The 27,851-nt window shown below is 40.4% G+C and overlaps 1 protein-coding gene across 1 annotated transcript in view; it reads right to left on the bottom strand.

Moving 5' to 3' along the window:
• Positions 1-5,583: 5,583 nt before the first annotated feature.
• Positions 5,584-27,851, bottom strand: part of MAOB (monoamine oxidase B) — a 142,975-nt gene continuing 120,707 nt past the window's right edge. Inside the window, exons 9-15 of the mRNA XM_004376918.1 lie at positions 24,122-24,218; positions 23,035-23,088; positions 16,083-16,140; positions 12,041-12,138; positions 8,675-8,786; positions 7,793-7,855; positions 5,584-6,581 (exon numbers count right to left, since the gene is read on the bottom strand). Of these exons, the coding sequence (XP_004376975.1) occupies positions 6,429-6,581; positions 7,793-7,855; positions 8,675-8,786; positions 12,041-12,138; positions 16,083-16,140; positions 23,035-23,088; positions 24,122-24,218 (635 nt within the window). The 3' untranslated portion in view covers positions 5,584-6,428. The remainder of the gene's footprint in view (positions 6,582-7,792; positions 7,856-8,674; positions 8,787-12,040; positions 12,139-16,082; positions 16,141-23,034; positions 23,089-24,121; positions 24,219-27,851) is intronic.

The raw sequence follows: 27,851 nt of genomic DNA, 5'->3' as shown, positions 1-27,851 counted from the left end.
GTGGTGTTGGTGAAGAATATTGAATATACCATGGACTGCCAGAAGAACGAACAAATCTGTCTTGGAAGAAGTACAATCAGAATGCTCCTTAGAAGCAAGAATGGAGAGACTACGTCTCACATACTTTGGACTTGTTATGAGGAGGGATCAGTTCCTGGAGAAGGACATCATGCTTGGTGAAGTACAGGGTCAGTGAAAAAGAGGAAGACCCTCAATGAGATGGATTGACACGGTGGCTCCAACAATGGGCTCAAGCATAACAAGGATTGTAAACATGGTGCAGGACCAGGTAGTGTTTCGGTCTGTAGTACATAGGGTCACTGTGAGTCAGAACAGACTTGAGGACACCTAACAACAACAACAAAGTCATCCTTGACCAGTGGACCAAGGGCCTTTGGCAATACTGAAGGTAGAGGAGCAGAAGAAGAGAAGATCAGGTGGAAGACAACATTAGGCCAGAGAAGAGGGTTGCATCATGAGGACAAGGGACTTATTGCTCAACCCAGTCCTCATTCTCTTCTTAAACAGCTGGTAGTCTTCTTCCTACTGCCCCTCTCCCCCACCAAAATCACAGGGGTTTCTCTCTGATTTTCTATAACCCAGGGAAGATTCTGGTATTGAAAAGGTTTTGACAGCAGGTTAGTGAAATGAAAATATAATGTAAAATGGTTTATGGGTTAGAGAGTTAGATATGTCAAAGTCAAGGAAGGACAAAGGCTCAGTGCCAGTTAGCACTTTGCCTTGCAGGTAAATGAATTTTCAGGAAGAATGAACTGAACTAGTGTTCAAGGAAGAAATTGTTGAGGATTAGAGATGTAAAGGAAGATGGAAGAAGAGGTTAAGTTGATCAGGGCTGGAGGTCAGGGCTGAAATGTCATTCTTCTGGAGTGGTATATAACTTGTGAGTGGCTCATCACATGGTCTCAGTAGAAATGACAAGAACAGTCACATCAGAAAGTAGCAGCCCAAGGTAAACACAGAATCTGATTAGATCATCTATTTTCAATACAAGAGCTTGGCTTCTAGTGTCCAAAGGCTGAAATGTCATTAAGATTTCTCTCCAAGAGAATTTTCAAATCAGATGAGCCTTCCTCAGCACTTAATAAACAAACTTATGAGAAACAAATGAACAACAAAAACTCTCCACCATATTACACCAAGCTGTCCGCACAGTTCACTAGAGTCCAAAGTCTAGAACTCTATTTGGTTATGAGGATTTCTCTACTGTTGAAATGAAGAGTGAGAAAAACACTCTGATGCTTTCACATAGGACGTCTTTCTTAGTTTGGCACCAAAGGGATCCTAAGAGATTGGCCAAGAGACAAGATCCTAAGGGGTGTGCAGTAATAAATGTGAGTAAGAGGCAGAAGACTAGCTAAATAGGGTCAACTGGAGTTGAAGTTTGAAAGGAAGCAGATAGCAGGGCAGGGGATGTTGGTAGAAGAAAGAGCTCTCTGTTAGGTAGGTATGTTCAGTGTCCATAGAAAAACTAGGGGCAGTGAGCAAGCAGGGGAAATCGGCCCCACTGTGGTGCCAAGTTTCATGGTGTCCTAGAACTTTGGTTATTGGTGTTGACATGCCTCAGTAGGTCAAGTGACGTAGCAGCCACTCTAGTGTCATCTCCTCAGAACTGGGCATCATGCCTCCATTCCTGTGACTTGGCCTGCCTTCTCTTTGTGTTTACTTTGTTTTCCACCAGTGCCACAGAAAGACTTTGGGCCAGATTAACTCATGGGCCACTGGTCACTCATAGAGGTTATCTTTGACTCAGGAATCGACCCTAGTCCAATAGTTTGTGGCCAGGGTAATAGAGTCACAAACCCTCGTGATCTATACACAACGATCCACTTCCGACCACTTTTCAAAAGGGAACCACAGGTATGGCAGGCACTGTTTCATAGACACCTCTCTGACATTAGACCTCAACAACAGCTGGGATTTATTCCATTTGGGGTTTACACCAGTTGTGCAGCCTTGCAGATTCCAAAATAAGACATGCTCTTTATAACTAAAATATTCATGAGGCTGGATCCAGAGATCCAGGCGATATTGTGCTTCTCTCAACAGAATTCTTCTAAGTTGTATATTGGCCCCTATATATAGAAAAGCTCTTGGACACCACCACATCCAGTCAGCCCACCTTTTTACTCCAGCCGTTGCCATGGCAACCATATGCACAGGTTACTTCCTTAGTAACATTGCATATCTTTTACTTTCTTCCTTGTGGCTTCTCTGCCACCTCCACATGTAACGCAATGGGAATGAAGTCAGCCACTCTGATACAGGTACAAACCTAGAAGTGCTAGGATTTAACATTCCAGGGCAAACTTTGACCAATGATAGATAAATACTCCTCTCTTTGCTACCTCAGGTGATCTATTCTGAGGTGCGTTCTGCATGACTCCTCAGAGTGTCCCTAGCAGGACTGAGCCTCAGTAGCCCACAGCAGTGACAAGCTTGACCATACACCCTTGGGTTGACTTTCCCCCCTTCCTAGTTTCACTTTTCCCAGTCTTCCACATTCCTGTTTCCTGGGATCACTTCCTCAAATAAACTACCTGCATAAAAGCCCTTGTCTAAGGCTCTACTTTTTGGGAGGAACTCAGGCTAAGACAACCATTCCTTCCAATAACTACTTCCAACTACTTCTTTAGTGAAGTAGTTCCTATGAATTAGGAAACATGTCTCAGTCTTTAACATGTTGGATTGATGCTAAACTTTCAAAATGAAACACTGTTTCCTTTTATTCCAAGTACTTTATAAGCATCTTCTTTTCACCCCAATATATCTTAGTACCCGAAAGTGAATGGAGGCAGAGTGGCAGTCCTGTGAGTGAGGTTCAACTTCAGATCTCCAAGCCCTACTGTACCTTTGAACCCATTGTAATCCATTTGATCCCTTGGCTAAGCATCACCAGAGAAAGTCTGTGAAGATGTTTGTTCCCTCCCCAACCTGCTAAATTAAACCGTCCATGGGTAAGGCTTGGAACCCTGGTGGCGCAATGGTTAAGTGCTCGGTTGCTACCTGAAAGGTCGGCTGTTCTAACCCACCAGCTGGCTCCACAGGAGAAAAGATTTGGTGATCTATTCCCATAAAGATTACAACCTAGGAAACTCTATGGGGCAGTTCTTCTCGGTCATATAGGATCGCTATGAGTTGGAATCGACTCAATGGCACACAACAACAACAACAACATGGGTAAGGCTCAGGCATGTGAGTCTTTCAAAACCCTCCCAGTAATTCTGGTGTGCATCCCCAGTTGAGAATCATTGCTTTAAACCTATAAATCTACCCAAGAAGGAAACTGCATCCAATCAGTTATTAGTGCAATCTCTGATAAAATATAATCAAAAACACAATTGATTCTTTCAAAATGAATATGAGGAATAATGAAAACTGGCTCTCTGCAAGAGTGCACAGAAGCATTCTGCTTGTAAAGAGTGAATACTGTTGATCCATAATTCTAATGAAAATTACAGGAATCCATTCATTTATTCTTTGAGAACCTACGATGGCTTAGACAGTATAGGAGACACGAAGGATGAAAAGATGAATAGAAAAGAGTCTCTGTCCTTAAGAATGAAGGATAATAGAACCAATGTGTTGAATGGGATGTGAAGAAATCAGAACTTTATTTTTTGTCTTCCACTGTACTTTAAACTTGTTCAGTGAGGAGAATGTTCCCCAGTTTGTGTTTGAAAACTCTGGCATGTCTATGACTTTACCAATCACTCTTAAATAAGAGAAGAGACAATTGTATAGTATAAGTCGCAAAGCAAAGTCTTAATTCAGTATTTTGAATGTCCAACACTGTGCAATAATCAAATCTCTGAATTTGATTTAACGTTAAATCTCCCCTCTCTCAGTTAAGGTCAGCTTCAGGGTCTTCCCCGCTGTCTTCCAGGGACTTGTGGATGACTTTCCATCTCCTTCTCTTCTTCTTGCTTAGCTTGCCAATCATGGATGCTGGTACTTCATGGGTTGAGTATGAAAAGGGAAGAGGGAAAGGGGGTTTCTGAACATTCTTACTTGGCTGGGCCTGTTGTAAGATAGTTTCATATGCTCTGGGCTTGGGTGTTATGAGAACTGACTCTTTCTCAGTGTAGGCACTTTCGTGAGTTTTCTTCCAGAGATTCTCATGCTGGCCCCTTCTGACTGACTACCACAAAACAGGCAGTCTCTCTCCTTTGACTAGTCAATTTTGACACCCACTCAGTTTCTCTTTCCAGTGGTCTCTGTGAGATCCCTCACTCTCTGCTCAAAGCCATCCTGAGCATGATCTAGGGCTTTAGATTCCTCGGGGGCAGGGGGTGTTAAGTTCTTGAAGGGGTATCCTTGAAGCCCTTCTCACTAGGCTTGGTATGAGAAAGTAGCACTCCCACTCCTCCTCTCTGGTATGGTTTGGACTCAAAGCAAAGAGCTCTCTTCAAAAATCTAGTCCTTAAAAAACCCCTCCCAACACTTTTTACACCCTCCAAACTGATGAGGAGTTTCAACAGAGAAAAAACTGGTTTTCTGGTTATTCCTTTGAAGTTTTCCATTCTTGTCTATCTCAGAACTCACCTCGGTAACTAGTATCTGTTGCATCTTTGCACCTCAGTCAAAACATGTAATTTATCTTGCTGTCACAATTGCAATATCATGTGGTAAGTACAGGAAGAGAAGTCTATGCACATGTCATTGGGAGAACACAGAAAAGGGGCTCAGCTGGAGGATGAGTGGTCTAGGAGATTCCTGGAGAAGGTGACACCTTATTTGACTCTTAATGGGTATGTTGGAGTTAGTGTTGTGATGTCTTTGGGGAGGACTCTTTTGAAGGGAATATTCAAGAAGACAAGCCTATACCAACAAATTACTTCTTTAGAGACACTGAAAAAACAAAATGGTTACAAAGTGTTAGTGGGTTCTTTAATTTCCTCATCTAGTCTCAAAATTTCCTGTAAATTCATGAACATAAGTACCTCTGTAAAATTAGAAACTCCCTACTATTATCGATTAATCTTGCGGGACTTTAAAAATTTCACTTATACTAAGCATAATAAGCTCTATTTTCTAAAGGAGAGCACGAGAATGGTCATTTATGGATTTAAAATACATCCTGATAAAAACTGACCTTGGGAGTCGAGAGGTATGAGTACTTTGAAATGATGATCTTATTTAAAAAGTAGTTCAAACAGGATTTAATGGACTGTGAAATTTAGTTTTAAATTAATACGTGGACCTAGTAAAAAGCTTTGCACTGACAAGGAATATGAAAGATCAACTGAAATATTATACTTATCTTAATAGTTTAAACATCTTGCTTATTAATATGTCAATTATTTTGACGGTTTTGGGGAGGGAGTGAAAGCAAGGAGCTATGTCTTTTAGCATCCTTACCATATCATAATAAATCATTTACCAAGTGCTCACACACATGTGGCCCATGATGGATCACCCAACCAAAACACATACATCATCTGGGCTTCGAGAAAATTTATGACTAAATGCTTTAAAGACACATTTATATGCCTAATACTAGACCTTTATTTGATCTATCAAGACCTTGAGGTCATTATCCAAAAAGGAAAGACAGTAGATATCTGGTTAATCAACTTTATTTTTAATTACTTATTGTGTACTGACCTTGTATCAAGACATAAGATATGAAGGAAGAACAGACAAGATTTTTAGCCCCCCAAAATTAAAATCAGCTGGAGACATACCACACAAGACAGCAAGTCTTAAGAGTATATACTAAGCAGCGTTTGAGTAGTGCAAGACAACTTAGTGCAGAGCAAACCCACACACAAGGACACCATCAGTGGCTGTGGCAGGAAGTGGAGGAGGAAGGTTGAGGAATACATCCTGGGAGGTGGGAAAAGCAGAGGACCTGTGTTCTAGTCCCCAGAAGACCAGTGGCTTATTGTGGATCTTGGCCAAATAAGTTCCACCTCTCTTGCCTTCAGTTTGCTCAACTCTAAAATAAAAGGCCATGGATTAGATGGTCACTAAGGTCTTCCAACTATCACAATCCAGGATTCTAAGGATAAATGCAGACAACTTGGGAAGTTGAGTATATTACTGGTAAGAGAAAGGACAAGCATAAAGCCACTGAGGTGGGAAAAAAGCTAGTTGTGCACAGGGCAAGGTGTGCTGTAAAGAGCAAGGGCTTTAAACAAGCCTATTAAACTACTGTAATGGTTTAGGGGGCAGTAAACCTGGAAATGGGTGAGACAGAGTTGGTGCTAGGCCTTAAAAGCCAGGCAAAGGATGATAACTAGGGATCAAAATGGAGAAAGAGATAATTATGTTTCCTGTGGTCAGAAGTCTAACTTATCTTCATGCTACCACCTCACTCCACATTCTCCATGTCTTTGTGGAACTTTATTGCAACCCCTTCCTCAAACCCACATACCAGAAAGTGTGTGGTTACAGAGAACCTCTCTTCAGATCTGCACAAGTAGCCCCCTTTTGTAAGCCAAGTAGCAAACAGCAGTTGCTGAACAGACAGTGGTAAATCCAATCAGTCTCAGCAGGCCTGGCACAGAGGGCAGATGTCTCTCCAAGAAGGTCATGGCAATGGGCCTCGCAGGCACATCCTAGGTTCAGAGAACATTTGGCATTAGTACAGGGCTTGTGCACTTTGTTCCAGAAAGTCTCTTTCCTGCAGCTCTCCAAACCCACTCTTGCCAATCTCTCAGCCATTGAACATAACCTTTCCTTTCCTTATAACATCCACTCCTTGTTCCCCACTGGGCCCTTGACTCATCCTTCCGGTCTCAGTTTCAACCTCACTTCCTCAGGGAGCAGCCTTTCCTGGGCCCCCAGAATAGGATGGCCCCCTCTTTTTATAATCTTCCACAGCATGCTTTCTTCATCCTACCTGTACTTTTTGGTTATCATCTGTATTTCCCCATCAGATGTTAAGCTCTGTAAAAACACTTGGTGTGCCCTTCTGCAATGGCTAAGGCAGAGTAGATACTCAATAAATATTTGCTGAGTGAATGCACCCATGGTCCACCCAGCCCATAATTCCATCTCTACCAGAAGCTCTAAGAGAATGACTTTGCACTTAAAAAGACAGAGGAATATGTTCAACATTTTTTACCTTTGTTATGTATGATGTTTTCACCCTGTGTTCTATGTATCCTTTCTTTCAGCCAGGAACACTTCCTGGGATTTTATTTAAAAAATGATAGGTATATTAAAAATGGAGCCCTCGTGGTGCAGTGGTTAAGAGCTCGGCTGCTAACCAGACGGTCAGCAGTTTCAATCCACCAGCCGCTCCTTGGAAACCCTATGGGGCGGTTCTACTCTAGCCTATAGGGTTACTATGAGTCAAAATTGACTCGACAGCAACGGGTTTGTTTTGTTTTTTATATTCAAAATGTGTTTTTAATTTAAACATGCTCATTTCACTCCACTCTTTTGCCTCCAGGCAGGATGCTTACATATCCTCCTTTCACTTCTTATCCCCTATTGAGAATCACCAGGTTAGAGATTTAGTCAACAGACATTTATTTAGTGAGTTCTTAATATGTCTAGAACTTTCTGACAAAAGTCGCCCCCCTCCCACCAAAAAAAAAAAATCTTAATTTTTCTTAATAATTGGCAGTGGATGTGCTGTCTATGAATTTATCAAAGTTCTTCTAACTCTCTCACTCCTGCCCTAAGCCATGGCACCTCCTTAAGCATTCATGGGTTGAGTCACTTAGGAAAAGGTATGTGAATATATACAAGTGTGTTCTTTTTGCTAATAATTGTTTTTAGGGGAAAGAGATTTAAATTCATAAAATAAAATGTATCCTACCTCAGACTCTGGTTCCGGCTGGTATATTTCATCCTCTGGAATCTTTCCCATGGCATGCAGGATCTGAAATAAAATATCATCTTGGCAAATAGCAAAAGTGACACCATCTTTCTCCTTATCTGCTCTTTAAATAAAGGACTAACTGGATGTCTTTTGGTGATATCCATCAAAATTACAAGGGTAGAAGCCAAAGCAGTTCACTTAACATTTAAAAGGTTCCCAAAAGGTCTTTCCTCTATGGCATAAGAAATTCCAGACATTAGCTGTAAATTTTAGGAGTTTTCAACACACCTTACTAGGGATGAGATCAGAGGAATTGTCAGGGAATATATAAATGAGTTCTGAGTCCTAATAGAAACATATTTGGTTCTATAATATTAGACCTAGGTTATCTCTTAACTGGAGTCCCTGGGTCGTACAAACAGTTAATGTGCTGGGCTGCTAACACAAAGGTTGGCAGGTCAAGTTCACCCAGAGGCTCCTTGGAAGAAAAGTCTGGCAATATACTTCTGAACAACCAGTCATTAAAAACCCTATGGAGCACAGTTTTCTACTCTGACTCACATGGGGTTGCCATGAATCAGAGTCAACTTGATGGCAACTGGTTTGATTTGTTTTTTGCTTTTTTTGCTCTAAATTATAGCCATGCTGATCTTTTGCACAATGGGATCTCTTTATCTTGGGTGACATGTTAGATATTTTAGTTATTACTTTGGAATTAGGGTGTTCACTTCACCTGAGACTACTGTTAAAAGGGTGTCTCATGGGTCTTCAGATGGAGGCTACTGGGGAGATGACCTCCAAGATCTCAGACATCTATCTTTGACCTGCCTGTCAGGCCCATGAGGTGCCTCCCCCACAACCTGTGACCCCGGACCTTACCTCTCGAGCTGCTCTCTCCCCGGCCTCCACAGCCCCCTCCATGTAACCACTCCAGTGTGTGGCAGTTTCAGTGCCTGCAAAGTAAATCCTGTCCACCGGCTGGCGGAGAACCCTTGGAACAAATCAAAGAGGTAAAAGTGGTAAGTTTTAGAGAGCCAGAGAAAAGTCTTCCCACAGATATCAGGGCCAGTTTGTTACCTCAGATTCTAAAGGGAGTACATTGGCAATTTTGGAATAATGGTGACTGGTTTCCTCCAGCTCTTGAATGATCCTTGTCACAGACAAAAACAGATTGAAAATCAATGCTTACTTCTGCCCCAAGAGCTTACAGGTAAAGGGACTGACATTAATGGAGGTAAACTATGCATTTGCTTGACATACATGAAGTGAAGGACTTTATGAATCTGGCCATGTACAGCTCCTTTTATGGCTCACTAGCTCTGGGCAAGGTGACATGTGCCCCCAGTTCCGCATCTGGTTATTCCATCAATGAGCTCTGCAAGTCGCTTCCTGTCACTCAGCTCTGGCTTCCTTATCTCTTAAAGGACACAGTTCAATGATTTCTAAGACCTTTTACATCAGTAACATTTAACAAAGCTGTGACTCTGACTATGGCTGCATAACTACCATTCATTGAGCACTTACCTTCTACGAGTGCTAAGAGTTTTACTGCATGAACTTACAACAGTTAACATTTATTGGGTGCCAAACACTCTTCTAAGTACTTTAACCCTCACAACAACCCTATGAGGTCGGTACTATTATTATCCCCACTTTTCAGATGAGAATATGGAGGTGCAGAAACTGTGGTGGACAAAGTGACGCACTGTCCAGATCCCCTGTCAAAAACGAAGAAACTGCCCAGTTGCTGACAGTGTGGCCAGAAGATGGCCTTCTGATGTCAGCCCTCTTTGGAGATTGCCTCCACTGAAGAAAACCGCCTCACCCAAGTTCATGCCTCCTTCCAGCATTAGTCGCATTCAGTGACTGATCATCATGGGTGTATAAAGGCCTGACCCCCTCGCCCCAACTCGGGACAACTCCAAAGGGCCATCTCAGCGCCAGAGCTCCCTGTAGGATCAGCTGAGACCTCCATTGGAACTGCACTGTGGTACAGTTTCTCCCTCTGTCCACTCTTCCTTCCTTCCTCTCCCTTCCATAGGTGTTGATCCCAAGGGCACAACCCAATAAATAGCCTGCCTGCTAGCCTTTGTTTCAGAGTCTGCTTCCTGGGGAAACTAATCGACAACAAAGACAAAGTAATTTGCTCTGTGTCACAGCTAGTAAGTGGCAAAGCTGGTATCCGAACCCAGACAATCTAGCTCCAGAGCCTACAGTCTTCACCATCTTGCTATACTTCCTCTCTATAGTGCATTATTTCTTCAATCCTTTTAAGAACTCTATAATGTATCTACTCTTATTATTGTCCCATTTTACACATGAGGAACCTGAGGCTCAGAGAAATGTGCAGTGACTTGCCAAGAGCTGCATTGCTAGAAAACAGCAGAGCCAGGATTTGAACTTATTCTACCAGATGTCAAAGCCTTTGTTGTTGTCCTGTGTGCTTTGTCTGGTGTATCATCATCCGTCAACACAGAGGCCCATATGCTACACAAAGGGACATGGGTGTCAGAGCACTTGGCAGTTTGTCATTATCCTGAGAATAATACCTCAAGGGAAGTGCTGTCAACCTGTCATTATTTATCCTATTCCAGGTTTCCATTATTTCTGGTAAGTGATACCCAGAGTAAACACTCATACTTCATCTTAGTCAACACTGTATACCACTGGGCCTTTTATCAGAAAACCAAATGGGCTGGCTTGAGTTGGTGAGTTTTCCTTCATTTGCCCTTACTGCAGCCATTAAAAAGAAAAGAGGGAGAAAATAGAAGAGATAATATTATAGAATACTAGGATACTGACAATAATACACAGAATAATCTGGAATTATCCATAGCCAGCATGGACTGGACAGCAAAGGGTATTTAGGAAAAAGACTCTTTGCAAGAGAAGGTGGATTTGCTTTCTCATGTTCATTAAACAATGCTGCTTTTCATCACATGTTCACTTTTTTTTTTTTCTAACAGTGGAAACTAGTTCAAAACTGAAAACTTCTGAGAAGCCTGGCCAAACCCTAGAATTAAATACTGGAAGACAGAACAAAGACTCATATTCTCGTTAACAAACTGATGATTTATTGTCCATTGTATGCCATCTTGTACTTTCTCATACACCAGCTAAGGGAAGTGAGGTTCATAAGGGAGAAGTGACCTGCCAGGGATGACAAAGTTGGTTATTGGCAAAATCAGGACTAGAACACACGTCCCATCACTCCAGTCTAAAACTCATTTGGCTTTTATAATGCTGTATCCATGTTGCCACTTATATGGTATGATTTGAGGAAGTTCTACTGAGTTCTGAACTCAGTATATAGATACTTCTGACAATTTTAATGAATTCTCTGGTTATCTAAATTCCCATCTGTTATTTATTGAATTGTGTCTCCCTGAAATGTGTATTGAAATCCTAACCCTTATACCTATAGATATAGGAGCACTGGCGGTGCAGTGGTTAAGAGCTACGGCTGCTAACCAAAAGGTCAGCAGTTCCAGTTCACCAGCTACTCCTTGGAAACCCTATAGGGTAGTTCTACTCTGTCCTGTAGGGTCACTATGAGACGGAATCGCCTCGATGGCAATGGGTTGTTATACCTACAGATATAACATATGTAATGTGATCCCTTTCTGTCTATAGCGCCATGTTTGTAATATAATCCTTTTCCATAATGCAATCTAATGTTATGTGAATGAGGCCATATCAATGTAGGATGTGTCCTGAACGTAATCACTTCCAAATTACGAAAAGAGCAGCTTAGACAAAGAGACAAGAGAGTACAAATGGGGAGAGACAGACACCACGTGAAGATCACCAAGGACTGAGGAATGCTGGAATAGACAAGGATCTTCCCGCAGAGCTGACAGAGAGAGAGCCTTCCTCTACAGCCAGTATTGGACTTCTAGCCTCTTGAACTGAGAGAAAATAAAACTCCTCTTTAAAGCCACCCACTTGTGGTATTTCTGTTACAGCAGCACTAGAAACCTAAGACACCATCCTTATGCTACAACCTTCTTTGGTTGTATTGATTGGGATTGTCCTTCCAGAGGAATTCAGAGTAAAAGGCACCACCATATTGCCGCATCTTAATGACTTAATTCATGAGAATCAGAAGTACAAACTAAATTGGGATTTTTTTTCTTTTCATTTAGTATTTATAAGAAACAATGAAGAAGAGCTACTTGAACCTATTTAGAGTTTGAATTCAGGCTCAATGAAGTCCAGTTACAGCTTAGCACACTTTTACTCTACCTTCCATATTGAGTCATGATCCCAGGGGGGAAGTAGGTCGTGTAGCAGCCCCCGGAGTACTGCTCCTCACACCAGTTCTTCTCTTCATAGTGCACAGGCTGCAAGGCAGAGTGACAAAAGCTTGATGCAGGCTCAGAGGAAGCTAACTCATCTCTCACTGGAGAATCAATACATTTCTGAAATACCAAACCCACTGCCGTCGAGTCTATTCCGACTCATAGCGACCCTATAGGACAGAGTAGAACTGCCCAGGAAACCCCATAGGGTTTCCAAGGCTGTAAACTTTATGGAAGCAGACTGCCACATCTTTCTCTCACGGAGTGGCTGGTGGGTTCGAACCACCAATCTTTAGATTAGCAGCCGTGCACTTAACCACTGCACCACCAGGGCTTTTCCCGTTTCTGAAATAGAGCCTCATTATACTGGTGTTTTTAAAGATAGGTCTTTAGACAGGTCAACGTCCTTGGTAATAACTTCCTAAGAAATTCTGACTTTAGAAATTTTTCTCACTTGGTTCACTCATGTCTTAGGTACTGCTCATAAACTGCAATTGTCTATTTCCATTTTAAAATCAATTTTACTTGTTAAGAAGTTTTTAGTGTCTACTGGTTTGAAGAAAAATTTTGAGAAGAATTTATGCTTACTGCAGTGGTGGAATCAGGAAAAAGCAGAAAAATATTTCCATCAAGGAAAAAAGATGATCAGATTTATGTTTTTGGTGGAAGTAAGCTTTCTTAAGGGAAGCATAGACAGACAAATATATGTTTGTGGGATGTAGGTATTTCTGTTGGTGGTGTACTTGGACACAACTATTGGTTTAAAAAATACATTTTTGCTATGAATAGAAAAAAAAATTAGCTGAGATTTTGCAAAGCTAAAACTCTTTATTAAAATAACTAAACATAAGCTTTATCATTATTTTGAAAAGATAAAATCAAGTTTTAAGGGAAAAATATTTGCTTAAAAATAGGTTTTGAAGAAAATGTTTTGTTCAAAAAAATTTCAATCTCATACCTGAACTTGGATAGTCATTTGCAACACACCTTATCTGCAAGGTAATGAGGCCCTGCCTAAGAGGTATAGGTAGCTCCAGGCCTCTTGTGGTGTTACCACACATCACACCCTAGCTTTCTTTCCTCTGCGCCTGAGGGCTACAACCACCTCGTGAGCATCTTTCTCTGGCTGTTGCCAACCAATCGGAAGAAAGATGTGACTTTGTCTTTCACTTTTCTTTGCTCACGGGAATTGCTTCCCTTGGCTGCTAACCAAAAGGTTGGCAGTTCGAATCCACCAGCCACTTCTTGCAAACCCTATGGGACAGTTCTACTCTGTTCTATAGGGTCGTTATGAGTCGGAATCGAATCGATGGCAGTGAGTTTGTTTTTGTTGTTGTTGTTTTGTTTTGTTTATTTTTAATGCAGTAGATATCAACACATAGTAAAGCAAGGCTCTGTTCTGTGCCAAGAACACAGAAGGACAGGACTAGTTCATTTTTATCATTAGAAATTAATCATACACATTCTTCTTGGGAAAAGAGATTCTCCTAAATGAAAAATGATCAATTTCTTTGGAAATCTGAGAATAATTGATTTCCTCTCCACCTGAGATTCCCCCAACAATCATCCCACAGGCTGACTGAGGAACCTTAATTACAAAATGCCTGAGAGGGTCTCAGAACTAAACTTCAAAAAAAGCTTGACTATCTACCAGGGCTAAATATCTTGAACAACATTTTAAACAGATAAATTAATAATTTTTAACAGAGACTTTTAAGTGATTTCTTTTTTTTTTTTTTAAGCGTGCATATATTGTGGGGTTTGCTACTTCCCTCACACTACCCTGGAATAAAAAGCTCAGAGATTATGCCTATATTTAAACTTGATCAATGGTATGTGAAAGCAAAAAAGGAAACAAAATGCATCCTCATTAATGTTACATTTCTCTCCAAACTCATCAATTGTTTTTGTTCATTTGCTGAGTAAGAACTTCAAAACAGCTCAAGAGCACGCTTCACCTATATTAAGTACAGAACATTTGCAGTGGAGAAAAAAAAAATCTTGCTTGAAAAGAATGAACAAAAATGATAAATTCAAAAGCCACAACTTGACCTGGAGGAAGTCAGCCACTCCAAAGCTCCTCAAGGTAAGTGTTAGAGTAATAGGACTAATCCATGTAGCTGCTCAACTAGATCATGACGTGTACTGCAGAGACTTGGGTTTCAGAGGTTTAATGAGTTAAACGTTTTTGCTTCCCTCATTAGATTTTTCTCACACTTTAACTGCTCATTTGTATACCGGCCTCCATTGTCTTCAGATGCTTCATGGATAACTGGTTTTAATCATCACATTCAAAAGGTGATACGATCCATGTCAAAACATTAAAAGCCCAGCAGTCTGGTGAATGGAAACAGAACACTAATTCATTACTTTAAACATTGATAAAGGAGTGGTTTTTGCTACTGGTTATGAGTCCTCTGGTAGACTACTTTCAAAGGCATCTAGGAAACTCAGCCAACAGGGCTCATCCTGAGTCAATCAGTATGTTTTCCCTCTCCCTAATCTTCAAGCATAAAACAAAGCAAGAAAAAGGGGAATACAGAGGAGGGGGTCATCTCAGTTTATTTTTACCAGCAAGGCAGTGGGAGGTGGGGTAGGTCTTAGGGGCTGCTTTTATGTTAATGTATGTACATCAATGAGACTCTGGTCTTTGTACAACACCAACAGAGAAAAGAAAAGCTCTTTCTCATCACTGTCCTGGCTGCCAGGATCTAGGCTCTCGCTACATGTAGCAGACCAGTTAACAAGATGCTGTCAAGTCTCGACTCTGACTCATGACAACCCCATGTGTGTCAGAGTAGAACTGAGTTCCACAGTGTCATGGATTGAATTGTGTCCCCCAAAAAGGTCTGTTGACTTGGCTGGGTCATGATTTCCAGTATTGTATAATTGCGTACCATTTTGTAATCTGATATGATTTCCTTATGTGTTGTAAATTCAGTAACTATGATCTAATAAGATGGATTAGTGGTAGTTATACTGATGACGTTTACAAGATTAGATACTGTCTTAAGCCAATCTCTTTTGAGATATAAAAGAGAGAAGCAAGCAGAGACACATGGGAACCTCATACCCCCAAGAAAGCAGTGTTGGGAGCAGAGCATGTCCTTTGGACCTGAGGTTCCTGCGCAGAGAAGCTCCCAGACCAAGGGAAAACTGATGCATCACAAGGACCTTCCTCCAGAGCTGACAGAGAGAAAGCCTTCCCTTGGAGCTGATGCCTTGAACTGGGACTTACAGCCTACTAGACTGTAAGAGAATAAATTTCTCTTTGTTAAAGCCATCCACTTGTGGTAATTCTGTTACAGCAGCACTAGATGACTCAGACAATAGGGTTTTCAATGGCAGACTTTTGGGAAGTAGACAGCCAGGGCTTTCTTCTGAGGTGCCTTTGAGTGGACTTGAATCTCAAACCTTTTGGTTAGCAGCCGAGCACGTTAACTGTTTGCACCACCGAGGGACTCTACAGATAGCAGAAGCTCCCTCTTTTACCCCATGACAAAGCACAGTAGCCCAATGCTTTGCTCTAAGAAGAGCTCCAAATTCCAGAACAATTCCAGCACCACCTAAGTCATGGTAGTGTTGCAAGATTCCTGACCCACCGCTAGCACACCTAAGGCCCACACTCTCTGGGACTACTTAAAAATTGACCAGCCCTGTGAAGGCCCCTTTGCAAATATGTCAAGGGAAAACATGGGCTCTAGGGCCCTGTTTGCATAGGTGTAAACAGTTAAGGCATTCTGTTGCTAACTGAAAGGTTGGAGGTTCGAGTATACCCTTAAATGCCTCGTAAGAAAAGCCTGGCCATCTACTTCCGAAAAATCAGTCACTGAAAACCCTACGCAGCACAGTTTTGCTCTGACATGCATGAGGTTACCATAAGTTGGAGTCAATTCAACAGCAACTGGTTTTAATTATCCCTGCCAGACCTTTGAGGGCAAAGCAAGATCTCTCTACCTTAGGAAAGGGTAGAGAATCAGCCTTACCTGCAGAGCCTCTTGAGATCCCAGAACTTTTGCATAGAGCTCACAAAGTTTCTTCAACCTATTAAAAAAAAGACAAAAGTGAGTCACCTATCCCCTCATACTGAATGACTCTGTGAGCCATTGCTTCCACTTTGACATTTCATTTTAATTTTTAAAAACAAGGCACTTTGTTCTATTTCAAACATATTAAATCTATGTGGTTTAAAATATTATTAAATAAAATGCGGTGTTGTTTTGCCTGAGTCACTGGGGGCACAGAGCAATTAGTTCATTCATTCAAGACAGCTCATTGTGTTCCTCTGAAGTGTCAGTCAACTTGCTAAGCAGTGGAGATTCTGGGAGGATCAAGACATGGTCCATACCCACCCTTCTTCCTCTCCTCAGACCACTACAAGACAATGGATACAGTGGAAAGAATAATAATAAAAAAAAAACCAAACCCGTTGCCATGGAGTCGATTCCGCCTCATAGTGACCCTATCTATAGGACAGAGTAGAACCGCCCCATAGAGTTTCCAAGGAGCGCCTCGTGGATTCGAACTGCAGACCTTTTGGTTAGCAGCCATAGCTCTTAACCACTATGCCACCAAAGAGTAGGGGGCAGGAAAAGCTTGGAATTCTGCTTCCACCTCTTAAATACTGTGAGACCTTAAGCAGGTTACTTAAGCTCTCTGAGCTTTCATTTTATCTACAATCTTCCATAAATTTTGCATTAATAACTTAAAACAGTGTGGTCCCCACCAGTTGCATCAGCTTCACCCAGACACTCGTTAGCAATGCAAATTCTAGAGCCCCACCCTAGACCTACTGAATCAGAAACAGGGGAGTGGCAGCAATTTGTGTTTTCACAAACCTTCCAGGTGATTCTCAAGTTTGGGAACTACTGATATAAAGTATATAAAGTGCCTATCCCAATAACTGGTACATACTAAAGGCTCAATAAATTGTAGCTCTTAAGAAATTTATTCCAATGTGGGAATGGGAAGTAAGCCAATAGTTATAATTAGTCATTTAAGGTATTACAGGTACTATCATAGAGATTAAAGAGCTCTGGTGGCGAAGTGGTTAAGCACTCCGCTGCTAATGGAAAGGTCAGCAGTTTGAACCCACCAGCCACTCCATGGAAGACAGATGTGGCAGTCTGCTTCTGTAAAGATTTATAGCCTTGGAAACCCTATGAGGCAGTTCTACTCTGTCCTATAGGCCACTGTGTGTTGGAATCCACTTGATGGCAATGGGTTATTATAGAGATTATAGCTACTTCAAGTTTGATTTTTTACAGAATATTGATGCTAAAAGGGATATTAAGATTATCTGGAGTTATGCCAATGCTTTTCAGAAGTATTACTATTATTTTAAATTCAGGAGCTCTTTCTACAAACAAGGATGTCTGAAAATGCTTAATCTCCTCCCCATCCCCCCTTTTCTTCATCCCTTCCCTCCTCCCTTTCTTCCTTCATTCCTACCTTCCTTCCTCCCTCCCTTCCTCCTTCATTCTATCCTTCCTCCCTCCCCTCTCCCTCTCTTTCCTCCTTTCTCCCTATCCTTCCTTCTTTCTCCCTTTCCTCCTTCCTCCCTTTCTTCCTTTCCTCCCTCTCTCTCTCCCTCCATCCCTCTTTCTTTCTTTCTTTCTTTATCTTCCTCTCTCCCTGTCTCCTTCCCCCTTTTCTTTCTTTATAATTTGTTTTTACATTAATGCAATAGTTTGTCACAAGCAGAAGAGTGGAAAAAAGAGCAAAGAAATAGAATTAAATCAAGATATAGAACCAAATACATAAAGGAATTTAGAATTCATAAAGATGAGCATTCTAAATCAGTGAGGAAAGGACAGATTATTTAATAAATGGCACTGGGACAAATGGCTCCACATAAAATAAATAAAGTTGGACTCTGGCATTACTTCTTACACCAAAATATATTTCAGAAAGATCAAAGATTTATACATAATAGATGGAACAATGAAAGTAATAGGGAAATGGATTTTTTTTATAATCTTACAATAAGGAAGATCTTTCTAAGCATGATAGATCATTGAGAAGCAATGACGAAAAAATTAACAAATTTGACTACATAAAAGATAAAATTTTATTGTAGTAAAAAATGAATAAGATATAAACATGATCAAAAGACAAATCCAGAAAAGATCTGCAACACATATAACCAAGAACTAAGTTTCTTGACATAAAAAATTTTTACAAATCCATTCTTAAAATGACAAATCCACTCCCCTTTATTTATTCTCATCCTTCGAGAAATATATTTTGCAGATAAGTCTTTCTGGAAGAAAGATCAGACTGTCACATTGAGAGGAACTGTTGCCCCAAGGTGCCCTGTGAGGTGAGGGTTTTTCATATTGAAATGGCAACCTGATTAGAGAGCAGAGGTGGCCTCTGAAAGTCTCCTTGAGAGGAGGGCACTGCAGCCAGAGTAGACTTTTCCTACTGTGCTGCTGTGACCTGAGTTAAAACATCTGAGAGCCTGAATGAGCTAAAGACACCTTCAAGGTGACTCTGTCCTCAGCAGTAGTAACCTACTAGTTATAATCCTTACTCTTGGTACCTGTGATGGTTAATTCTGTGTATCAATTTAGCTAAGCTATGTTGCCCAGTTGTTGGTCAAACACTAGTCTAGATGATACTATGAAGGTATTTACATGTGATTTACACTTACAACTTTACAATCAGTTGATTTTAAGTAAAGCAGGTTAAACTCCATAATGTGGGTGGGCCTCATCCAATGAGGTGAAGCTTAATTTAGGAGTAAAAACTGAAGCTTCCCAAGGAAGGAAGGAATTCTGCCTCAAGATTGCAACATAGAAATCATGCCAAGTTTCCAGACTACTAGCATACCCTACACATTTGAACTCAGGACTGCAACATCATCTCATAACTGAATTTCCAGCCTGTTGGCCTGCTCTACAGATTTTGGACTTGGCCAGACCTTACAATCGTGTAAGTCAATTCCTTAAAATAAATCTGAATCTCTCTCTCTCTCTCCCTCCCTCCCTCTCCCTCTCTCTCTCTTTATGTGTGTTTGTGTGTGTGTGTGTGTGTGTGTGTGTGTGTGTGATATTGGTTCTGTTTCTTTGGAGAATTTAACAGATACAGAACCTCTATGTGATAGAGACAATGACTATGCTCTTAGCTCTTCATATCAAGATGCAGAGGCACTGTGCCTGCAAATGATTTACCCAGGTGCATGTACCCCTGACCTAAGCGGCTACTTTAACACCTCCTTGTTTGAAGGAGAGAGCAGTGATGCTCACGGTTACATAATAAGCAGTGCCTAACCTCCATCTGGGGCCCTGGTAGCACAGTGGTTAAGAGTTTGGCTTAAGAGTTCGCTGCTAACCAGAAGGTTGGCAGTTTGAATCCACTAGGCACTCCTTGGAAACCCTGTAGGGCAGTTCTACTCTGTCCTATAGGGTTAGAATTGAGTCGAAGGGAATGAGTTTGGTTTTGGTTTTAACCTCCATCCAAATGGCCTTTGACGGAGCATATTTTGCAGGTAAGGGTTGAAAATGACCATTATTCATTTATTCATTAATAAAAAGTAACTGAGTACATATTATGTTCCAGGCACTGTTCCAAGCATTGGAGATCCAAAAACGAACCAACAAGACAAAACTTCCTACATTCATGCATCTTATATTCTAGTGGGGACATTTTTAAGTAAGTTGATCAGTCAGACCCTCCATAGTGTTGACCAAGCACAGAGATGGCAATGGTCACAGAAGAGCATGCTAAAAAGAGGTGGAAAGAATGTGCTATAATGTAATTTAGGGGGCCCTTAATTGGTAAATCTGTTATCATCGTAGTGTGGGAATAAATTATTGGCAGAGGTAAATATTAATTGCTGGAAGAAATTGCCACCTCCAGGGAAATTAGTCCCTCTCTACCTATGATCAGTAACAGTTATGCATTACTCATGCAGTATGTACTGCAGACTGTACTGCAATGCAGTAATTTTTATACCTGGTTATTTCCTCTCCAAGTAAAATTTCAAACCCTGGGTTATATCCATTTTTGTATTTTGTATTCTCCATAGATCCTAGCATGATGTCTTCTGTACAAAAAAAAAAAAACTAAATATATATTAATTTGAATACTTGGTTCTTAAGTTATCAGCACTGCGCCTTTATACAATACCCTGAAAATTAACATAACAGATATGAAGCATTAGCAATACACATCTTATTAGGCAGTCTATAAATTTAAGAGTTATGTAAAAACAAAAGGCTGACAGATAGTGGTACTGGTACAATGGACACATAGACCGATGGAACAGAACTAAGAACCCAGAACTAAATCCATCCAGCTATGGATAGCTGATCTTCGACAAAGGGTCAAAGTCCATTCAATGGGGAAGAGATAGTCTCTTTAACAAATAGTACTGGCAAAACTGGATCTCCATTTGCAGAAAAATGAAACAGGATCCACACCTCACACCATATGCAAAAACTAACTCAAAATGGATCAAGGACCTAAATGTTAAACCTAAAACTATAAAGTTCCTGGAAGATAACATAGGGACAAAGCTAGGAGTCCTAATTTATGGCATAAATACACTCTCAGACATAACTAAAAATGCACAAACAACAGAAGATAAACTAGATAACTGGGACCTCCTAAAAATTAAATACTTATGCTCATCAAAAGACTTTACCAAAAGAGTAGAAAGAGAACCTATAGACTGGGAAAAAAATTGGCTACAACATATCTGACAAAGGTCTAATCTCTAAAATATATGGAAAACTTCAACACCTCAACAACAAAAAGACAAACAATCCAATCAAAAAAGGGCAAAGGACATGAACAGACATTTCACCAAAGAAGACATTCAGGTGGCTAACAAACACATGAAGAGATGCTTGTTATCATCAGCCATTTAAAAAAAAAAAAACCATTGTCAAGTAGATTCCGACTCTAACGGACCCTGTAGGACAGAGTAGAACTGCCCCATAGGGTTTCCAAGGCTGTAAATCTTTACGGAAGCAGACTGCCACATCTTTCTCCCATGGAGCAGCTGGTGGGTTCAAACCACCAACCTTTAAGTTGGCAGCCGAGCACTTAACCATTGTGCCACCAGAGCTCCTCCATTAGCTATTAGAGAGATGCAAATCAAAACTACAATGAAATATCATTTCACACCTGCAAAAATGGCACTGATCAAAAATCAGAAAACAACAAATACTGGCGAGGTTGTGCAGAGGTTGGAACTCTCATACACTGCTGGTGGGATTGTAAAATGCCACAACCACTATGGAAAACGGTATGGCGCTTCCTTAGAAAGCTAGAAATAGAAATACCATATGATCCAGAAATCCTACTCCTAGATATATATCCTAGAGAAATAAGAGTCATCACAAGAATAGACGTATGCACACCCATGTTCATTGCAGCATTATTCACAATAGCAAAAAGATGGAAATAACCTAAGTGTCTATCAATGGATGAATGGATAAACAAAATGTGGTACATACATAAAATGGAATACTATGCAATGATAAAGAATAATGATAAGTCCGTGAAACATCTTATAATATGGATAAATCTGGAAGACATTATGCTGAGTGAAATAAGTCAATCAAAAAAGGACAAATATATGATATCACTTTTATAAAAAGTCAAGACAGCAACGTTCTTTGACGGTCAATGTTCTTTGATGGTTACCAGGGATGAGAGGGGGAAGGAGGAAGAAGTAGTAGACACGTGTTAATAATGGTGAAGAGAAAGGCAATACACAATATGGAGGAAGTTAGCAGAATGTGATCAAGGTAAATGAAGACACCAAGAGGGATGCAAGAATAAGGACAACTATGGTAAATGCTATAACATATACAGTTCTGCAACAACAGTAATAACAACTAAATATGTGTGAGTGGTTACATAGGTAGACACATATGGATATAGGTGTGGGAGGGCATATGGGAGTACATGCATGTGCATATATAGGTATAGTCGTGGGTATTTGTATATACATATTTGTATGTGCTGCATATACATTCATACATACATAGAGCTATAGGGTGCACAGTTTTGAAAACTTCCTAGACATATCCAAACACCTCATGGGACTGAATTACTGGGTTTGAAGGCTCAGGATAGTCTTGGGGGACAACTAAGTCAATTGGTATAACATAGTTCATAAAGATAACGTTCTACATCCTAGTTTGGTGAGTAGTGTCTGGGGTCTTAAAAGCTTGCAAGCAGCCATCTAAGATACAACTATTGGTCTCCTCCCTCTGGAGCAAAGGTGAGTGAAGGAAACCAAAGACTCAAGGAAGGAATTAGTCCACAGGACTAATGGCTCATAGGAACCACAGCCTCGTCTAGCCTGAGAACAGAACTAAATGGTGCCCGACTACCACCCTCTGACCAGGGACACAACAGAAGGTCTCAGTTAGAATGGGAGAAAGATGTAGAACAAAACTCAAGTTTATAAAAAACACCAGACTCAGTGGACTGATAGAGACTGGAGGAACCCCCGAGACAATTGCCCTAAGAAACCCTTTTAACCTGGAACTAAAATCACTCCAGAGGTCACCTTTCAGCCAAATAATAGACTGGCCTATAAAATAAACAATAACACCCGTGAGGAATGTGCTCCTTAGAACAATCAACTATAGGAGACCAAACGGGAAACATCTGCCCAAAAGCAAAGATGAGAAGGCAAGGAGGGGTAGGGAAACTGGATGGATGGAAACTAGGGAGGCAGGGTGGAAATGGGGAGAGTGCTGATACATTGCAGGGACAGCAACCAATGTCAAGGAACAGTTTGTGTACAAATTGTTGCATGGGAAACTAATTTGCTGTGTAAACTTTCACCTAAAACACGATAAAATGTTCAGAAAAAAAAAAAGGCTGATAGGTAGGCAGAAAGGTAAGAAGAGAGGGAGGGAGAGAAGGAAAGAATGAAGAAATGAAGGAAAGAAGATGAACTTCTTTTCTTACCTTTCTTCTTTGGTAAGACGTGCCAGTTTTCTGGCTTTGTTGGAAAGGATAAATCTAAAACATGCAAACAAGAAAAATGGGGAAAATTAATGGTTGTTTTCATTCTGGTCTCATATCGATAGCTACACATATGTCCAGTGTACAGCATCAAAAGCCCAAAGAAACAAATTATACACCAGTTTATTTTATGTTCAAAGTTTTACTATTTACATGTTACTCACATTCCTGACACTGAAGGGCACCTTCTAGCTTCAGGGATTTAAGGAGCTAAAATAGATGAATGGTCATAATTTCTGCCTAGAGTACTGCTGTGACTGGCTCTCCATCCCCATTGTGGCTGACGGCAGATGGGAATGAGTTAGGTCTCATATGCTCACTTAAAGGCTGTGTCTGAGCCCTTCCATTTTCTCTCAGCCTTTGCTCTTTGGTTCTGTCTCCACTATGGTATCTCTTTAGCACCCAGCCTTCTGGAATTTATCTACCATTTCTAGTCCAATAATTGCCTTCAGCTTCACAACTGGCTTTGATCTTTCTGTTCTGACCCTTAGTTCTCTCTGAGATAAGCTCATACATACCCCATGGCAGAGCTCAATTTTGGCTGCTCCAGGTGACCACCTCTCTGGGCCAAGTTCTAGCCCCCAAGCCATCCCCCATCAGCGTTGGTCTTCACTACCAGGCAGAGGATGGTGCTGGCCTAGACTCCTCTCTAGGAAGACTTGGACAATCTCAGCAGCTCACAAACTTAAATACAGTTGATGTCTACACAGCATCCACAAGAAGTCCTCTTAGTAAAAAGGTCTTTAGATAATGCTTTCACAAAATAGAGCTCTACCCCCAACATTAAATATGAAGCAGGAAATTAAATGTATTAGATATTAAAATGTTACTGGTATTCTACTTCCATTTTAGGTATTTATTCATTGAAGGCATTAAAAAAAGCAGTAAGAATTTTTCTATTGCTGGATTTGGAGAATAGTACTGTTGGGTAGAAAATTCATTTAACAAGGTTAGGGGGCACATTTATTATTAGTATAGGATTGCCTTGTCAACACCAAATGATATCCACACCACCATAACTGTGCCTTACCCCATTATGGCAGCATAGTTGCCATCAGGATTGGTATCATCCAATGTGTAGGCAATTGGAGCTTCCTCTCCTTCAATAATCATGGTTCCACAGTAATCTTGGAGAACACCAAAATTGAAGAAGATAGTCACCATCCCATCAAAGTACCCACAGCAAAGTACCATACACATTTTCCAATTTGAGAATGCCTAAGGCCAAGTATAGGATATTATACTCTAAATAAATGAAGGCAAACCAAACTGATGTCAAAAGGGTAGCTAAGTAGCCAACGTTCTGTGAAAAGAAATCAACCTTTACACCCCCTTCCACAAAGAACAAAGCAGTGTGTTATTATAAATTAATCCAGTCCATCTTTTAACAAAACCTTGTTTTCCTTGCTTTCCCTATTTCCTCTTTCACAAGAAATTAGAATAAACCTAAAGGAGTGTAAAGGAAATAATAGTCCATTATTGTAAAATAGAAAGACCTGAAATCTAGCATTTTATGAAGAGCCACTTTATTTTTCACCAGTTCTTGATTGTCTGGAGACAGGGCAAGGAAGATAAGGATAACTAAAATCCAGAGTCCCAACCCTCATTTCTAACGTGATCTCTGCTGAGTGGGTGGTCTGCCTTTACAATTCCCATCCCAGCTGCCTAACCTGAGGCCCTGGGCTCAGAGCATTCTCTGATAAGGAGGCTGGGAATTGGATCTCTCTCCCAGTCCTTTGTCTTTGTCAGAGAAGCCCTCCTCCCTGTTTTGAACCCACAGTAACATTCTCTGTCTCTATGACTACTTAATTGTACTAAAGTAATTAATCTTGTAGCTAGTGGGAAAAAAATGTTCTTTCTGGTCATGCACCCATGGTTACAGGACGGCCATGCTATTTGAATTTGAACAAAGCTTGGCAACAGAATGGTCAGGCCAGGTGCGGCTAAATGACGGCACCATCCTCTTACCCTTTTTCCCTGTTCTCATGCACTCTGAGATTTAAAACTCCTAGACCCCTTCGCCTCACTGTCTTTCACCTACATAGTAAACTTGGATCCTTTTGTGTGCAGAAGAGATTTCCTGTGTCAACTCACCCCTGGGACAGGGGTCTGAAGGAGGCTGACCCCACAGTGAATCTTACCCCATTCATCTACATTCTAACTGCTATGTAAGTAAATAAAAGCTTGTGAGCTAGCCACCGGGTAATGTTAATTAATTACTGAGAACTACAGCTCTCTACAAGCCCATTTTTCATCCTGGCTCACCACAATCTCCAAAGACTCCTTTCCTCCTCAAGAATAACTTGGGCAACAATTTCAGTTCATCCCGAAAAAAGTGCTTCTTTCACTTCCCTCCTGAACATAAGAATGTGATTTCAACAAAAGAATATGACAGGGCAGTGGTGAAAGGTAAGGCCAAAATTGGAAATGTTATAATAATACCCTACTACTGTGGACTACTCCTCCTGCTCCATCCCTTAATTACATACAAATTGAGGTTGTTTGAACAAAATTATGGTAGAAGATTCTGAAACAAATGTTATATAGAAAAGCCAATAAGAGTGTTTCAAAATGAGGAAGAAAGAACAAAGGAAGAACTTTGGAGGGTGTGCACTTCCCCAACGTGTGTGTGCACGTGTGTGATCAGACTCACCTGTAGGTCTTTTTCAATTGCACTTGCTACCCTCTCTACTGCGCACCCATGAGAATCAATGTCAAAGTCACCCACTGTATTGATATGAGCTTTTATCCCCCTCAGGTGTGCTGGAGCAGGAAAAAAGTTGAGAAAAACTGAAGTCTGGGAAAAATAATGTTTAAAGTCCAAGAACTCAAGAAAATTGAAAACTTCAGGAGAAAGAGCTAAGGAAGTATCCAGCCTAAGAAGGTAAGAAAGAGAGGAGACAAACAGGACAGGATCTGGTAAGATAAGAGGGCAAGTGTACACGTTTGTGTAGGTATCAGCTGGACTGGACAGAGAGCTAGTGTAGGAAGCCAGGCTGGCTATGGTAGAGAGCTGTTTTCTGGCTAGAGGGGCTCCTTGGACACTTCCTTGCCAGGGCAAAGCTGGTCTCTGAGCCCTGCAGATGCACTTGGCTGAAGTGAAGGATCAAGGGGCTGAGAGAAAAGTCATTTTCATACCAGGACAAACCATCAGCTACTAGTGGTATTTCTATCACTTGTAGGTGGAAACCTCCTGGGCCCTGCCATGCATACAGAACTTCCAGTCAGCTTTGTAGGACCTCCCTTTTAAAAAGGAAGGAAAAGTCAGGGACATCCAGACATTTAAGGAAGTCCTTGAATAAGAAAAGCAAAGGCAAAAGCAGAAACAAATAAACAAAAACAAAAACAAAAAAAAGGCAATTCTGAGGAAAAAAAGACAGGCAGCAGAAGAAATTTTCCAAAAAGAGGCAAGTAAAATCCTCTGAGAGGAAGGAGAAGAAATTGTAGCTATAGGAGGCTATGAAGAGAAATACTGAGAAATTACTAGAAATACAATAATACAATAGAAGCTTTTTTAGTGTGAGGGTGTGGAAGGAGGAGTGTCTGACAACATGATAATAACATTCATTTGGAAGATTAACTGAAGAAGTGCCATCAAGGACAATATTAAAGGAAAACAATAATATCGAAACATAAAGCTACAGTCATACGAAAAGATAATATAGGTCTGTGCTCTCCAAAGCGTACATATCTAGATTGCACATTTAGATAGTGGAAGGATATACTAGAATTTTTTTTTTACTTTCAGTTTTTTTAAAAAAGTCTACTCTGTAATGTTTTATAACGAAAACAATACATTTTGGAGCCGTGCCGTCTAACTTATTAATAAATATACAAACAGTGGTAGTTCCTGTTTAGATTTTTTTAATGCATAGGGCTCTATAATAAAAAATATTTGGAGACCAGTAATAAAGATCAGTGGAATAGAATTGTTATACAGAAAAGCCCTATGTTCATATGAGAATTTAGTATGGTGAAACCATCATAAACAAATGTTAAAAAACTGATAAACTGGGAAAAAATATTTGCAACATACAAAGAAAAAATGTTTAAACAGGCAAAGAATAAGTAATTACAAACTGAATTAATACAGCCCCAAGCCTTACTAATTATAACAGTTATAAATTTTAGATAAATGAGATATTTCCCTCTACCTGATTGTCAAAAAATTAAAAATATTATTAGCTGGCAAGGATGTGAGAGAACAGTGTATCTAACAAAAATTTCAAAGGTCTACTCAAATCAACTGACTTAATTTCACTTTTACAAATTCATCAAAAGGAAACATTTCTATACAAATCTGTAGAGCTTATATGCAGGCAACTTATTACAGCGTGGTGTATAAGAACAAAATCTTGAAAATAATCAAAATGCCTGTCAATAGTAGATATGGTGGGTAAATCTTGATAGAGCCATACAGTGAAATACTGTTTATTTAGTTGTTGAAAATGAGGAAGATTTTAATGTACTGATGTGGAGAGATGTTCACAGCATACTGTTAACTGGAAAAAGTAAATTCCAGAATGATATGTATCATATTAAAAAATGCTTTTGGAAAAGCATATGACATGCATTTAAAAATACATTTGCATACAAGTGTTACACATATTATTTACTATATATTTATAGTCGTCATAAGGCCAGTTTGTGGCCTACATAGTTTGTAGCATCAGCATTAATTCCTCCTAGCTGCCCTTTCACCCAGCTTGTGACATGAATGTTCCTATCTTATCTTTCAGCCTCTCAGTAGGGGTGGTCTC

Source organism: Trichechus manatus, unplaced genomic scaffold (genome assembly GCF_000243295.1).
Source record: "Trichechus manatus latirostris isolate Lorelei unplaced genomic scaffold, TriManLat1.0 scaffold00046, whole genome shotgun sequence".
Taxonomy (NCBI): Eukaryota; Metazoa; Chordata; class Mammalia; order Sirenia; family Trichechidae; genus Trichechus; species Trichechus manatus.
The sequence above is the reverse complement of the archived record's forward strand: the minus strand, read 5'-3'. Positions and strand labels throughout refer to the sequence as shown.